General features: G+C 35.5%; 3 protein-coding genes and 1 long non-coding RNA gene across 4 annotated transcripts; 3 read left to right on the forward strand and 1 right to left on the reverse strand.

Moving 5' to 3' along the window:
- Window positions 1-52: 52 nt before the first annotated feature.
- Window positions 53-9,089, forward strand: LOC149724892 (polycomb protein suz12-A-like). The gene is made up of 16 exons (XM_089892276.1): window positions 53-71; window positions 137-217; window positions 286-432; window positions 1,076-1,219; window positions 2,010-2,309; window positions 2,624-2,729; window positions 3,100-3,175; window positions 3,458-3,562; window positions 4,095-4,214; window positions 5,000-5,115; window positions 5,255-5,484; window positions 6,160-6,276; window positions 6,708-6,885; window positions 7,175-7,370; window positions 8,098-8,262; window positions 8,749-9,089. Exons 2-16 carry the CDS (start codon window positions 155-157, stop codon window positions 8,909-8,911), a joined length of 2,226 nt encoding a protein of 741 aa, XP_089748402.1. The 5' UTR covers window positions 53-71; window positions 137-154; the 3' UTR covers window positions 8,912-9,089.
- Window positions 9,090-9,547: 458 nt separating this feature from the next.
- Window positions 9,548-10,398, reverse strand: LOC149724893 (uncharacterized). The gene is made up of 3 exons (XR_016386485.1): window positions 10,274-10,398; window positions 9,966-10,062; window positions 9,548-9,769 (listed from the first exon to the last, which is right to left on the reverse strand). It is a non-coding gene; the product is annotated as an uncharacterized LOC149724893 (long non-coding RNA).
- A 2,049-nt stretch (window positions 10,399-12,447) lies between these two features.
- LOC149724894 (putative defense protein 3) lies at window positions 12,448-14,242 on the forward strand. Its single transcript, XM_089892641.1, has 3 exons — window positions 12,448-12,746; window positions 12,997-13,237; window positions 13,669-14,242. Exons 1-3 carry the CDS (start codon window positions 12,527-12,529, stop codon window positions 13,811-13,813), a joined length of 606 nt encoding a protein of 201 aa, XP_089748767.1. The 5' UTR covers window positions 12,448-12,526; the 3' UTR covers window positions 13,814-14,242.
- A 624-nt stretch (window positions 14,243-14,866) lies between these two features.
- LOC149724895 (putative defense protein 3) lies at window positions 14,867-16,165 on the forward strand. Its single transcript, XM_089892643.1, has 3 exons — window positions 14,867-15,143; window positions 15,629-15,860; window positions 16,001-16,165. Exons 1-3 carry the CDS (start codon window positions 14,933-14,935, stop codon window positions 16,143-16,145), a joined length of 588 nt encoding a protein of 195 aa, XP_089748769.1. The 5' UTR covers window positions 14,867-14,932; the 3' UTR covers window positions 16,146-16,165.
- Window positions 16,166-16,332: the final 167 nt, after the last annotated feature.

Raw genomic sequence — 16,332 nt, forward strand, 5'->3', positions numbered from 1 at the left:
TTCCGAGAAAAAGGTTTGGCGGTAAAACCACTGGACCATGGCAAAACATAAAAAAAGAAAAACAAAACAACGTGTGTGTGTTGTATTTCTGTTTGTTTATATTACTGAATTTGAGTTTTGCAATAACTTTTTACAGGTATAAAAATTTGAAGTAATGCCTCGACCAAAAAAGACCGATAGACAGAAAAAGGATGACATTTCAGTAGATCTTCATCAAGTAAGACGTTTTTCCTTTTTGCTATTAACTAGACTGCAAATAAAATTTAAACTTAAATTTGGTTACAGGATCGTGAAGAGTTTCTCCGTGCCTTCGAAAAACCAACCCAAATTTACCGATTTTTGCGAGCTCGACATTGCATTTCTCCGATATTTTTGCATCGCTCATTGTTCTACATGCAAGATAGATGCTCTAGAACAAACGGCAGAAGAAAGGTTAGTTTTTATAATGCATTATGATTAATATTAAATAGTATATAAGTTGGCAACAAGTCTGGTGCCCGCCTGCACAGTATGGCAGTTCCTGACGAGATCTCGGGCGTGCAAGACGGTTATTTTTCACGTGCACGCGTGCTATCATTAAAAATCTGCGTGCGAAGCATGTACATTTTCAAGCTACGTTAGGAAATCTTACTTAATTTAATACGTACTTTTTTCTTTGTTTAATTAATTGGCGTGCGTGGGACAAATTGTGGCGTGCATCACCAAAAGTCTGTAAAAAATCGCGCGTGCACCTGCCATACTCTGCAGTCTGGGTCTGTTGTGCGTCGCAATGGTTAGCGCGCCTGAATTTAACCTAGAGGTTACAGGTTTAGGGCTTAATGCTGCTACCATTATGGTTGTAGTGTCCTTGAGCAAGACACTTAACGACAATTGCTTCAACCTAGTGGTCACTATAATGGTTTGTCCAAATTGTTATCCATACAGATTAACCACACTGTTACATACTAGTGTATTAAACAACACCTGTGTTATAAAGACCGTACTTTCCCCCCCACGCTAGGGTAAATAAGCCAAATCCATTCCTTTAAGTCTTAATATTACATTACACCTGTTTCAAATGCTCCATTCTCTCCAGTTATTTCGCGTGAACAATCTGCTTAAGTCCTGCCAATCAAAACTACCTGAACCAATCCCTCCACAATATAATCAACTTAAAATACTCGTCTCTGCTTTCTGTATTGACCCAGGAGTGGCAAACGAGAATTATCTGCAAAAGAAGGTTGGTATTCACAAATTTGCCTAACAGCTTTCTTCAAATATATATAAGTTAATTTTAAATAAGCTATCGAAAAATCACTAAAAAAATTGAATATTTATATTAAGAGGACACTGTATTCCATTTTAGAACCCCATTCTTACTTTTAAGTTAAATCAATTGGAAAATCCCTGAGTATGAAATAGCACACACATATTTTTAATCGACTCATATCGTCCTCCAGAGACGATAATTTAGTCACATTTTATTATTAATTTAAATTGCTTATACAAACAAATTCTAAATTCCATGTTTTATGCATCTCAGTTATTATGCAGCCACTATGGTACAGTTTTACAACCATTGTGGGCGTACGTGTCTTTAGGCAAGATGCTTAATGGCAATTGTTCCAACCCAGTAGTCACTAATGGGTTTTCTAAATTGTCAGCCATACATACAAAAAAACATAAAAAAATACCAAAATAAACAAGTGCTGACGTTTCCTTTTTATCATTCATTTTAACTTCCTCCATCAATAAATGGTGTCTGTTTTTACCCCAAAACATTTGCAAAATCGTATCTTACATCTTGGAAAAGAATACATATATGCATTCCGTGGCGCAGCCAGAAAAAAATAAGGGGGAGTTTTAATCAAAAAATGTTTCTAAAAAAAATTATTTTTTTTAATTTAGAAAAAAATTTTTTTTTTTTGTTTAAAGGGGGCGGGGGGTCACGACCCCCAAAACCCCCCTGGCTGCGCCACTGTATACATTAATACATATTAACCTGACTTATTTAATACCTCTATTTCCAGTACAGTGATGTTGAAACAGAGGTATGCATCCGAAAGAGTCTACGATGCAGAAGAAAAGATAACGAGTCCCAGCAAACAGAGGACCTCATTGGCTCCACGGAGGTCCCAGTGAACCCTAAATCTTCTCGCTTCCCCCACGAAAGTGAAACCATCACACTTAACACAGATGACATGCAATGCTCCAGAGATGGCCAGCCAGTGAAAACTTATACTCTCGTTTTTAGAGTCTTCGAAACGCAGGACGAGGAAAGTGAGAGTGAAATGGAATCAAGTGACTTAGAAATGTCGGAAGCTGAAACGGTTTGAAAATTGAAACATTTGTTTACTAATTAAAATCAAATCTTGGCCCAATTCCATGTTGTGCCCATAGGACCTTACCTTGTCGTCTAATTAAAATAAATAAACAAAGTGATATTTTATTTTTTTGTTTTAAGACATGATAGTAGGGCAAATCTTGCCCTGAGTCACATGCAAATTAATACAATTAAAAAAGCCCATATACAAATTAATATAATAAAAAAGCTCATTTACAAATCAATACAATAAACGACTGTTGTGTGGCCAGCCACGCAAGGATAAAGTAAGTTACATTCATTCATTTACCATTCCTGTAGAGTGATGGAGATGGAAGTGGTAAAAAAAGAAAACGTGAACATGACCCAGCTGCTGTCTCGTTGCGAAATTTAACTACTGGCACAAGAAGAAGTACAACCAATGATGGTATGTTATTTAATTGCAGTAAAGGGCTTCTAGTGTAGTGGCTCAGTGTTAAGGCTATTGCATTCGTCTTAACCAAACAGTAGCTAGTTTAATGCTTGACACTGATAGGCGAATGTGTATGTGCCTTTAGGCATGACACTTATCCTGTATTCATTATTTCAACGTAGTTGTTACTAATATGTTGTTGCACCCTGGGTGTCGGGGTAGTGGGCCAAATCTGGCCTAAATCTCATGTCCCATAACATGACACACTGCAGGAACTTACTCACATAGACAATTGATCTGTTGGAATGTAGATGTGGCTAAATCAAGCATTTATTTGAATTTAGTTGGCTGGTGTATGGTATGTTGTAACCAGCAGTGTTTCCAGATACAAAAAGCAAAGATGGCGACCGTAGCAGTGTTGCCAGTAGTGGAAGAAAATCTCGTCGTTTAAGCAACAGCGCGTAAGTAAAGAAGTGATCATTTAAACTTTATACACAATCTATTATATTGTTGGACTTTTTGTATATATATATATATATATAAAAACAAAGTATATATTGCCTATATAGGTATTTTATATTTATTATCATCATGTAATTTTGTATAAGCTTAGTATATTTTAGATTGTAACATATAACATTTACTAAATTACTATCTTTTAATTTTCTGTACTAGCAACACTATTTAAATTGCGTTTGAAGATTATAATGTTTGGCATCCAAAATTCAAATGTGTTTTTTCAGAGCACCTAGCGAAAAAACTGCGATCTATGAAGCAGAATTATCCATATTTTCTGCTGATAAGGAGACTTTACTTGTAGATGGTGAATACGAATTGTCTATGACAAGGTATTGATTAATATTAATAACTAACATCACTGCCCAAGGTATTTTACAGACAAATTTTAGCATTTTCAATAGGAGATTAAACCAAATTTTTAAAGTTTTGAAATGCTAATACATTTTTTAAACATTATTTTGTTAGACAATTTTTTTTTTTTAAACCAAATCTTGATAGCTTATAATAAACTTATGAACATTTTTGTTGGCATTTATTTTAAAATGCAAATGTCCTGCCCGTGAGAATGAATAAATGGATTATTCTGTCAGTCAATTTAAATTGAGTCTGCTGTATGTGCAAACTTTTTGGGTTAAACTACCAGTTTTAATAACAGTCACTGACACTGTATTTGAACCAGAGATGTCATATGTGCTTTTCTATTAAGTTTTCTCACAATTAAAAATATCGTTCAAATGAGTTACGTTTTCCAATATTTTAAATTAGAACATGGGAGCCCCGTTGATTAATGTGGCAAATTTAGTAACACTGTTTAGTGATACAAATTTAACTGTATTTTGACGGAAACTTTTTTTTCGACAGAAAATTGCCTGATGAAAACGACTACAAGCGAAATGCAACTTGGGAGGCACTAGATGGCGGTAGAAACATTGAGGCACTTAGTGCGATGAACAACTGCCCTCTACTCAAGTTTTCTCTCAAGTAATTGTTTTATAAAAAAATAATTTAGACACAATTTAAAAAAATAAATTTAAAAAGAAACATGAAAAATTTGTGGCACTTAACCTAAAGCTACTCCATAGGCGCACAGTGGATTAAAGTTGTGGTTGTTATCCTTTTTCTATGCTGCACCCCTTTAAATCACCAACAAATTTTTGCATCCTCTTCTAGAATTGCTCATATAGAGTAGACCTAACCAATCTTAATAATTCATAAGCCCTCCTAGGAACACCCCTGGTAAAAGAAACTTTAAAATATCAGTGTGCAAACTTTGCAAAGTGTACACTGCAGTGTGAGATACATGCTACGTGTGCAATGGTATTTAAGGCGTTCCAGCAAATGTATTCTGGTGTTTATGTGCCCATTTATTTGCATATGCTAAAATTGTAAACTAGTATTTATGTGCATATACTTAAACTTATATATTGTTGCTACCATTATGGGCTTATGTGTCCTTGGGCAAAACTCTTAACGACAATTGCTCCAACCCAGTGGTCACTAATGGTTTGTCAAAATTATCAGCCATACATGAAAAAATCCACAAAAATATAATCACATACAAATTAACGTACTTGGTAGGCTAACTCATAAGCTGACATAAGGTGAATGAAACAAAACACCCATGTTTTAACTTATAACGACTCTCGTTTTTCGGCCACACGAGGATAAAGCAAATTACATCCATTCTTTCATATGCTCAATTTATTTTATCTGTTAAATTGCCACAATAAAATTTGTATGAATACTAACTTATTCCAATCATACAGGTGGTCAGAGGAAGGCTGTAGCGGTCCTTTAGCTGGTCTGGAGTCGAGCACAAGTGAACCTGATGCAAAGAGAATGAGAAGAAGAACGAATAAAAATTTAGAAGAAGATGCTTCAGGTAACCATATATATATTTCTGTGTCAAGAAAGTTTGAATATTCTATTCTGCAAGAATACACAATGTACACATACATCTATACATCTTCCCCCACACTGCTATACATTTTTTTAGTTTACTAAAACAGTGTTGCCAACAGGAAACCCAGCCAGCAATGTCCCAGTGTTCCCAGTTGATTCTGTGGAGTACAGGAAATCAAAATTGAAGAAAAAATCGAATCAAAATCGTGAAGATGGCAATCAACGGAAACAAGTTGTTTTCTATCAATTCATTTACAACAGTGAGACACAGCAGCAAACTGAGGCCAGAGACGACTTATATTGCCCGTGGTGCCAGTTAAACTGCATTACATTATACAGCCTTGTTAAGGTAACTTTTATGGGTTCAAGGCTCCATTTTGGGCGAAGTTGTCTTTGGGCAAGACAATTAATTGCAATTGCTCTAACCCAGTGGTCACTAATGGGTTGTCTAAATTCTCAATTATAAATTTAAAAAAATTACAATCATCACCTTAAAAGTAATATACATGTTAACTCCTAAGCGGGCATGAGGTGTTTGAAACAGAACACCTGTGTTATAATGAATGTTCTTGCACCGCCACAGGGTAAATAAGTTACATTTAATCATTCATTCAAGGGACTGACTTATTGAAATTTCTTAGACAAAAAAGGTATGAAAATTGGTTTCTTAGAATTATGTCTATCCATAGACTTATGTACCTGGTGTATTCTATGTTAGGAGCTAAGTTGACATTCCACCTTACTATTTAAACAGGGGTGGCATCATATGTTTATGCCCTCAGTTCCAGACCTTGGACAGCTTTATCGTTGACGTTAGATGGCGAAACAATTAAGCAGGGTCGTAGTATTGCTAAATTTGCCACATTAATCAGTGAGGTTCCCTATGTTTAACAACTGAACCACAATTTAACAGCGTCACCCCGGGTGAAATTACAATTTCACAGTGTCCATTAACCTATACCTTAATACATTAAAACAATTTGATTTTAAGTATAGTAAAAATAAGTTGGCTTCACTTTTGCAGCATCTAAAAGTTTGCCACCCACGATTTAACTTTGCTTATGTGCCGCAAGAAAATGGATCTTCTATTGAAGTATCGGTCAACGAGTGTTACGATAGTTCTTACTGTGGTAATCCACAGGTAAGGAACCTATTTCTATTTGTAGTTGCAGTTTTACTATTTTTAATGTGTATGATAGTTTTCTTTAAGCACAAATTAACAACTGGTGATGTCATTAGTCCGGTATAAAAAGAAATTGTTCTATGTTTTTTTTTGTGTGGCTTTGGGTGTAAAGTTTTAAAAAAAAAAGGCTTTTTTTATGGTTTAGGTTTTACGCAAAGGAACCTTGATTTAGGCCCGAGTTAGTCCGTTACCCAAATGCTGAAAGACTTTGCCTCATAACTTAAATAAGCAGTGGATATAAGTGTCATTTACCCTCTTCTAGGTCTAGAATTTTTCGGTAATTTCTGTAAGTAAAAATAAAAATTTCTGAAAAATTCTTAAAGTCAAATAATTCTCTAAAGTTGAAAAAATTTAACAAATTAAATATTGTGCAATTCTCATATCTTCAGTTCATTTTTGCCCAACCTGGCATGGCTTTCAGTCGTAGAGGTCCAGTTCGTCGCATACAAGTTACTGACACGCTGGTGTATCGGCCAAAACGTGAACGACACAGCTTAAATATGGATCTTAACGAACTTCTGGAAAAAGAGGAAAATGAGACTTCTCCAGCTGCACATTATGCCGCAGGTTAAATAGAATTATTATTATTAAGAGTCAAGACTCATCGCTGCTACCATTGTGGGCATATGTGTTCTCACAAGATATTTATTAGCAATTGCTCCAACCTTGTAGTCACTAATGGACTATTCAAATTATCAGCCATACATAAAAAATATCAAAATGATCACCCACAAAGTAACATACATGGTAACCCCCTAAGCTGAAACACCTGTGTTATAATGATTCGCGTTTTTATAAAAAAAACTGAGTGGCAATTATTATTTTTTTTACCAAAGCTCTATTTCCATCTCTACAGGCCACCATAGACTGTACTTCCACAGTGAGACAGTAGTTCCCATTCGTCCTTGTGAGTTTGATGTTGATTCGGAAGAAGAAACTGACCCTGAATGGCTTCGTGCCCACACCACTAAGATGTTGGATGAATTCACTGATGTAAATGATGGGGAGAAACCAATTATGAAACTATGGAACTTGTATATTATGAAACACAGGTGAGAAGGGGAATAATGAATGTAACTTACTCTTTCTCGCGTTGCGAGGCAACGTCATCAGTTATAAAACGAATGTTCTATTTCATACCCCTTGTGCCTATTTACTAGCTGAGAAAACGACAGTCGTTATAACACGGATGTTGTTTCATAAACCTCGTTCCTGCTTTTCAGTTACCATGTATGTAACTTTGTGGGTGATTATTAATTAGTAACTGTATTCTATGTGGGTGAGGTTCATGTCATGGGATTTAAGGAAACTTATGATCATACCCTTGAATGAATCAGTGAATGTGACTTGCTTTTTCTCGTGTGGCGGGGCAGCGACATTGGTTATAAAACTAGTGTTCTGTTTCATACACCTCGTTCATGCTTACGAGTTACCATGTATGTTACTTTGTGGGTGATTGTTACAATATTCTATGTGGGTGAGGCCCTGCATTAAAGGGGCATACCAACGAAAAATCAAAATTTGTGTATTGATAGATATGCTTAAAGGTAATCTAAAGGTACCATTCAAGTTTAAAAATAGAAAACAGCTTTTGAAAAAAATGAGTTTCAAAACTGCAAATTCGACCGCCGGAGTAAAAAAAATTTAGCCGTGGTGCAATGTATGGGATTTTCCATTAGAAATAATTTGACTCAACTTTGATCGTTTCTAGTTTCTAAAATATCAAAGAAAATTCAAGTTTTATTATGAAGCTTCAACAATCCATTTTTATTCAAACAGCTGCATTGCTGATGCTCAAATGTTAGGTACTTGTAGGGAGTTTCTCAACCAATACACAACTCTTATAGTGAAGCATTCATTACGCCGTAACTTGCTGCTACATTTTGTTACGCTTGTCGATTTCGGTGTGTTGAAAGCTTCAGCACTATGCTCTCTGATGGACCAGTAAGTAATATGTGTGTTTTTTCAGACAAAGTTATCTATATTTATAAATAAATAAATGTTACCTTTTTATCCTAGCTTTACGGAACGGTGACAGTTGTAAATAGAGTGTACTGTTTTATACAACTTGTGCCTGGTTATGAGTTACCACATGTGAAACATATTTATTCTCATGGTGGGGCAACGACAGTTGTTATAACACAGGTGTTCTGTTTCTTACATCTCATGCCCGCTTTCAAGTTACAGTATATGTAACTTTGTGGGTGATTATTTTTTATTTATTCTTCACACTATAGTTTTTAAAACAGCTGCCTCAGAACTACAGTCAGAGAGGAAACTAAATTGTTTAGAGAGACTATACAACTAAAAAAAATAAAGAAAAAATTGAATTTCCTTGTGGTAGCAAATGTTGATGAAAAACAACACATCTGCTGAGATGGAGTTTTTTACATACTTTAAAATATTTTTAATCCTTATTTACTTTTATAGTTTTGATGAATTATCTGCTGGTGTAGAAGCACCTGCTCAGTCTATACAGAATGGTACACACCACCCAAATAATGCAACAACATCTATAACAGAACCAGACATGGCAGCCAAACTAAAGCAACTCCAAGAAATAATTGAAAACGATGGAATGCAAATCAATTGATTTTTTGGAAAATTGCTTATTTCTAACCACTATGCTGCCAATAGCTTTAGCAAATCATGTTGTATAGTCTCCATGCATTTTAACATAAATGCGAGCAGTTTATTTGTATAACATGCAATCATGGAAATATCATACTGATATAACGTGTACAAATATACTGCCCCTTTCATAAAGCAGAGAGAGTTGGTTTGATATATTTACTTTCCACAATTATGAACTGCAAAAGTGAGTATAAATATTTTATATCTACAATGCAAGAAAAGACTCTGGTTAGAAAATTGCCCCTAAGCTTGGCTGTAAACGAAATTAATTTTCTAAAACAAAATATTTCAGTTGTAAATTATTTGAAACAATATAAATAAACTGATGCTGCTAACTACTTTATACAAATGTAAACTGCTATTCTGACAACATGCATATGGTCCATGAAATTTTAGAGTTCAAGACTCATCTCTGTGGTCCTCAGAGTTGTACAAATTTTCAGCTGTACATATAAAACTAAAAATTAATCACCCACAAATTCACATACATAACAACTCTTAAGCAAGCAGGAGGTGTATGAAACCAAACTCCAGTGTTATACGACCGTCATTGCTCTGCCACACCAAGTTATTCAGAATGAGACTTCTGATCTGATAGTTTATTGCGTGTAAATCTGCACAACTATAAAACACAGGTAAACCTAAATGGTGACATTTTCTTGACATGCAAGAAATCTGGTTCACATGTTTTTTGATTGTAGCTTCTTCTATAGAGTTATTGACATTGTGTTGGCATATGGCAAAGGACCTGGGATATATGCCAGAGAGTTGGACAACCACCACATCTTTTGGGATTCTACTGCCACGTTTTCTTGACCTGGAGGTGTAATTCTGCATTATTGAACGTTTTAAAATAAAAATTAATAAAATCTGTTCTTTCAGTGTGCATCAGTATCCGAAATTTATTCATCAACAAAACTAATGCAAAAAGCATTGAGTTTTGTTTAGCAGTTTAATTAAAACACCATCATATGTACACTTGCTTAAAAATAGAAAAATATATCATTGCATACCAATCAATCAGAAATTCTTTGGTCTAAGAATCATCAAGTAATACCAGGAAAGTCTTTTGTAACCCATCAACTTTAACTTTGATTGTGGGAGTTTTACCTGCAAGGAAAACAAATATCTTTTAATTTTTAATATATATATCATAAAATTCAGCCGTAATTTGTCTAATTTTAGTGTGTTCAGAATCCGAAATTTATTCATCAACAAAACTGCCGCAAAAAGCGACGGGTTTTGTTTAGTAGTTTAATTAAAACACCATCATACACACACCGTCATTTACAATAAATAATAAACCTATTCGCAGCCTTACTTTGGTTTCATGTTCCGAAATAACTTTGCGGAATTGGCTTGCCATCCATTTTAATTGTTAGCTTGTAACCAATATTACAGCCTAGTAACAAACTACAATTTGCGCTGAAGCTTTATATAAAAATGGCCACGTGAAAAAACACGTGGTTTTAATTGCGGGAAACATAAAAAGAGCAAACTCTATTTGGGGTAGAAAAAGTTGACCAAATTTAACGTTCAGTAAACTAATTTAGGATGTTTTCTTTGTCAATTATTTTTTTAATTTAAAAACAAACGTATATATATGTAATGACATGGTTGAATTTGTTTTGTAATGAACATGTGAATAATACGGAAATCTCTTGGTTGGCACAGCGTCCCGTCACTCAAATAACGTCACAATCCGGAACCGAAGCGCTTTTTTATAGGTAATGCAGCAAAATACTTCATTATTGCTTGCCATTTTAGCTTACTGGGAATGAAAATATAGAGTATGAGTGATTTAGGGTATGAGTGACAGAAATGCGTGATCGCTTATTGCGCTGCCGAGGATCTATCGTAATGTACATGCTACAGGTCCGCCCGGTTTCGTAATTTTTTTGCCACGACGCTATTGCGCATGTGCTGCAACGCTACTGCACATGAACAGAATGTTAGTCCAAACATAATGCGAGTGTTCTATTTCTCCAAGCAAAGCCTTTGTCGTTGTCATGATATTTAGTCCGATGCGCAGAATTGCCCAGGCCAAATTCAGCGGCAGACTCAATTTTATCACGACATCGGCATTCGGCTAAAAGACTTTATAGCGATATAGTGGGGTGGGGGGAGACGGGACACATTTGGCACACAGTATCCAAACATCGTGATCGTGTTTTAAACAATTAACAACCGTTCATGGCAGTCGTGAGGGTATAGAGTTCTATAATTTTTTGAATATTTTTTGTTTACTACTAAATGTGACGATAAAATAAAGGTAAAAGGTGTCCCATCTTCCCCCACCCCACAGTATATATACCACATATACTTTCCAACGTATAGGCGCCGAACTACAGCCATAATAGTCAACTCGCTAAATTAAGTAAAACGAACGACGTAGCACAAAAGCACATAAAGAAAAAACGAACAACATAGCACAACAATTCAAAATGAGAAAACTACTTTTTGCAAATCACCCCGATAACAACGAGTAATGCTGTAGTCTTGTTTGCTTATAAAGTTGAATGACCCCGACAATGCAAACATTAGCTGCAAAGTTTTCATAAATCAAAATGTATTATGTGATGTGCGTGATAAACGTATGTTTTTTATATGTTGCTGTATGGTAAAACCTTATAAAGTGTTATAAAAGACCCACAAGTACATATTGTGAAGGTATTATAAAACCCTGAACTTATTGCACAACGGTATAATAGCTACTATATAGCATTGATGCCCCTATGCATTATACTGCAGTTGCGAAATAGGTTTCTAAAACTTATTACTTCTGGATGTGAGTTGAATCACAAAAAGGAAAGGTCATGCGACGTTTTAAGCAATATTTAAAAATATATCGGTTCGGTTTGAAAACTTGAATGCAGCTTTTTGTTTAATATTATTATGCACCTTTTAATTGAGATAATTATATTGTAGTTTGCAAAATGCAGTGTCAGCAATCAGATATTAATTTCTTGTTATCCGATATTATTCTACAAATTATTAACTCGTTGATGTGGTTACAATATCTAGGGGTGGGGGTGGACAAACAGAGCTTGTATAAATAGCTTTACGGATTTACTAAGTGGTCAATAGACCCGGCTGGGCATTATCTATACGACCTACATTATGGTGCAGTGACTGGACGTCAGAAAAAAATCAAGTTTAAGGCTTTGCGTTACTGTATATTAACGGTGTTAAGTTTGTTTCAGTATATAGTAGGGCTAGGGAAGATGGAACACCTTTTCATTCTTATTTTTCGTTTAGTTTGGTAGTAAACGAAGAACATTAAAAGAATTAAAAATCTGTATCCTCGCGACTCCCATGTATGGTTTTTAATGGGTGGAACACCTTTAGCACATGATAATCAAAGTCCTAATCGTACTTTAAACAATTACCAACGGTCTATAAAAGTCGTAAAAATACGGTTTTGTAATTCTTTGAATGTTCTTTGTTTACTGCCGAGAAAATAGAACGAAAGGGTGTGTCATCTTCCCCACCCTAGTATATAATATAATATCCCCTTTTAGGTTAACGTTTTTTTGCAATAGCACTGTTGTTATCAAACTTATTAAACAACAATATGATTCAACTGCGTCAAACTGTTGCTTTAGTAGCAGCTCTTCTCTTCTTAGCAAAAGAAGTTTCACCTTATGGAACTGGAGCACCGGCTGCTGCCTGTGTTACTATGACACCCAAACATGTAAACCCAAATGGGGGATTTATAGCGGGCCAAACAGTCGCATCTCCGTATTCAATTTCAGTCTCGGTGAATAATTATAAACCTGGTGATACAGTAACAGGTACGAATGAATGAAACTTGCTTTATCCTCGCGTGGCCGGATAACGCAAGTCGTTGTAACACGGGTGTCCAAACACCTTGTGCCAGCTTACGAGTTACCACGTATATTATTTTATGGGTGATTATTTTTTAAATATATGTTTTAATAAATAGCATTATTATTTAAATACGATAGCGAAGATCTCACATCTTACCCCACCCTATTATAGGTCCAATATTACAAGAATAAAACTACAAAATTTGTTTTGCAGTTACTGTATCTGATAGTAGAGCCGCAGATGCAGCGGGTTTTCGAGGTATATTAATGCAAGCACGCAACCCAGGAGCAGAGGTCCCGCTGGGAACCTGGGTTAGCCCACCGACCGATACCAAGCTAACCAAATGTACCGTTGACGGTGATTCAGTCACACATGCAAACACCAATCTAAAATCAAGCGGTACAGTGTTCAAATGGAAGGCTCCGAACAAAAACGTTGGCACAGTGCAATTCGTGTAAGTTGTATATATTTATTTTAAAGTGTTGGAGGAGTCTGCAGCAAGCTTAGAAACTGAAGCTGTGTATGTTTCAAAAGACATATGTATAAATTTCAAGCATAAATACTGGGACAAGATGGGACATGATAAGATAGTATATTCGGGCAAGTCGGGACATGGTTGGAAAATGTAGGAAATGTGAGAGAAAAATGGGACATGTTTTCATTCGATTTTCTCGATCCATTTGGTAATAAACAAAGAATAATTACAGATTAATTTAACAGTGGTCCGGGGTCCCATAAAAGTATGTTGCTAATTTGTTTAAAACACGACCAGGAAATAGGTAGTTTATATATGCTAACAGTATTCCATCTTGCCCTAGTATACAGTACTGTTCGCAGCCTTTTTGAATTCATTTATTTTAACACTTTTTCCCCAAATCCGTACAGGGCTACAGTGGCAGAAATGAAAGAAAAGTTCTGGTTGAAGCTGCTAGCTAACAAAGCAATCACCTACAACTCAGCAAAGAGTTTACGCATGAACACAGTGTATTTAGCTATTACTGCTATCGTTGCACTTAAAGCACTTATGTAAACATATGCGCACAAGGATGATGCTATTTTGCAAAAGAATTTTCGTGGATACAAGTTTACCGAATATGACATGTTATACTGTAATTTATATATATTAGGTTGGGGGTAGATGGGACACCCTTTCGTTGTATTTTCTCCTCTCATTTGATAGTAAGCAAAAAACGTTCTAAGAATTCCTAAACCTTAATCTCACGATTTCAATAGACCGTTATTAATTGTTTAAAAACACGATTAGAATAATTGGATATTGTATGCCAAATGTGTCCCATCTTCTCCCACACTCCTATATACCCCTTAGATTTGAAAAAATATTAAACGGTTTTTGAATAAAATTCATTCTTTTTAACTCATTCGATACAATTCACACTACTTGTCCCTAATGTTCATTTAATAAACAATTGAATAAACAGCAATGAAGGTTGCAATTCAGAATGACATTTATTTTGGGAATGCCAACCGGAAAAGATTGACAGTATTGTCAAGTTTTGATTGCTGCTCGTGCCTCATAGCACCATGTGTTTGAAAGTTTCGATAAGCTTGCAGTCCCAGCCATGGGTAGTTATATAGGCATGAATCGTAAAGGGCTTATACAGTACGATCTCCAGTCGACATTAAACATATAGTAAGGTGGGGGAAGAAGGGACACCAATGTCCAAATATCCTGATCGTGTCTTAAACAATTAACAACGGTACATGGAAGTCGTGATGATGCGGTTTTTATAAATATTTGAATTTTCTTGGTTTACCACCAATTGTAACGAGAAAATAGAATGTTAAGGTGTTCCATCCTTCCCCCACCCTATATACTATATTTAAGGTAGAATAATTCACGTTGTAGATGACGATACTGTGGAAGGACAACATAATAAAGTGGTAATGGCAAAGCAGATAAGCTAAAAACGATATATTCTATTGTGGGTAATGTTCCGGGGCGTGGCACGCCATGGGTCTTAGAGGATACACGCGCTTTAAAGAGAAAAAAAATATTTTTATGGTAAATACTAAATAGTCGTCAGATATGTTCTTTGTTAATCTATATTGGTAGTTGAATATATCCTTAAAGTTATAATTGTCGTTTTAGATGAATAAATTAGAATAATACTACATCAACAGAAAAAAAATGTTTTTACTGCTTTTTGTGGGACATTTATTATTGGTAAGCCAAGTGAATTCTAATCGCAGCGGAGCGCCTGGTACATCATGTGTCGATATGATGCCTCGTCACAATAATGTTAGTGGCAGTGGGATTATCGAAGGACAACCAGCAGCGTCATCTCCTTACACTGTTGCTGTGAATACAAATACATACAGTGCCGGTGCGGCGGTACAAGGTATGTAAATACAGACTTTGTATGAATTGCATCATTAAAAGATTCTGCAGCCCTTTTAGGCAATTGTGTGGAAATTGGCCGAGAGACTGGAAAAAATGAATGTAACTTGATAATCGCGCGGCCGAAAAATTTGTTTTAACACGGGGGTTCTGTTTTATACATCTAACTTACGAATCACCACGAATATAAATTTGTGGGTGAGTTTTTGGTCGTATGTGTATTCTTGGGCAAGCCACTTAACATAACTTGCTCCAACCCAGTGGTCATTTATAGGTTATCCAGTGTGCCACACTTTTTTGTTATATTTTTCGTTCTATTTAGTAGATAACAAAGTGTATTTAAAGCATTATAAAACCGTATCCTCACGACTCCCATTGACCGTTGTGAATTGTTTAAAACACGATTAAAATATTTGAATATTATGTGCAAAATGTGTCCCATTTTACCTCAATGTATAAGATACAATCATTCATAAATGCTTTCAGTGGTTATAAACGACAACAGAAACCTAGGATTTAAAGGCATATTGCTACAAGCCCGGAACCCGGGAGGTAGCGTACCACTTGGGACATGGACCAATCTTCCAGCAAATACAAAAGCTCTTACCTGTACCGCTGAATCTGATTCAGTGACACATTCCAACACAAACCAAAAACAAAGCGGAACAATGTTTAGCTGGATTGCACCTAACAAAAACGTCGGCCAAGTGAAATTCTTGTAAGCGATTTTTAATTTTTATTTTTTTGTATAAAAAGCGTTTTTTTTTGGTTTCGTTTTAAATTTTACAAAAAGAGTTTTTTTTCGTTTTCGTATTAAGTTTTTATTTCAGATTCCTTATAAAAGGCTATTCATTTTAGAGCCACAGTGGCAGAGACAAGAAAAACTTTCTGGGTGAAGTTGGTATCAGACAAAACCATTACCTACAGCTCTGGATGCAATTTGCAAATGCACGGATTGTATACTGCTATAGCTTCTGTTATCGCCATGATAGTTTCCATGTAAATTAAAAAGAGGGTACAGAACCGTGTGATTTCTTGCCAGCCAGGACCCAAGATAACCCAGACTAGGAAACGCAAGCGACATCTCCTAGATAACCTAGAGGATGTAGCTTTAGACAGCCGCGAGCGCACGCTGTTTAAAATAAAATTATCAAAATTATATTGCTAATTCACGTTTCGCTTTTAAAAAT

The sequence above is a fragment of the Ciona robusta genome, chromosome 14 (assembly GCF_009617815.1).
Source record: "Ciona robusta chromosome 14, ASM961781v2".
NCBI classification, from domain to species: domain Eukaryota; kingdom Metazoa; phylum Chordata; class Ascidiacea; order Phlebobranchia; family Cionidae; genus Ciona; species Ciona robusta.

Coding starts and splice junctions, on each gene's coding strand:
- LOC149724894 (XM_089892641.1), top strand. CDS start 12,527: ATGATTCAACTGCGTCAAACTGTTGCTTTAGTAGCAGCTCTTCTCTTC. Junction 12,747..12,996: donor ACCTGGTGATACAGTAACAG/GTACGAATGAAT, acceptor TTTGTTTTGCAG/TTACTGTATCTGATAGTAGA. Junction 13,238..13,668: donor GTTGGCACAGTGCAATTCGT/GTAAGTTGTATA, acceptor AAATCCGTACAG/GGCTACAGTGGCAGAAATGA.
- LOC149724895 (XM_089892643.1), top strand. CDS start 14,933: ATGTTTTTACTGCTTTTTGTGGGACATTTATTATTGGTAAGCCAAGTG. Junction 15,144..15,628: donor TGCCGGTGCGGCGGTACAAG/GTATGTAAATAC, acceptor AAATGCTTTCAG/TGGTTATAAACGACAACAGA. Junction 15,861..16,000: donor GTCGGCCAAGTGAAATTCTT/GTAAGCGATTTT, acceptor TATTCATTTTAG/AGCCACAGTGGCAGAGACAA.
- LOC149724892 (XM_089892276.1), top strand. CDS start 155: ATGCCTCGACCAAAAAAGACCGATAGACAGAAAAAGGATGACATTTCA. Junction 5,116..5,254: donor TTTAGAAGAAGATGCTTCAG/GTAACCATATAT, acceptor TGTTGCCAACAG/GAAACCCAGCCAGCAATGTC. Junction 7,371..8,097: donor TTGTATATTATGAAACACAG/GTGAGAAGGGGA, acceptor TTATTCAAACAG/CTGCATTGCTGATGCTCAAA.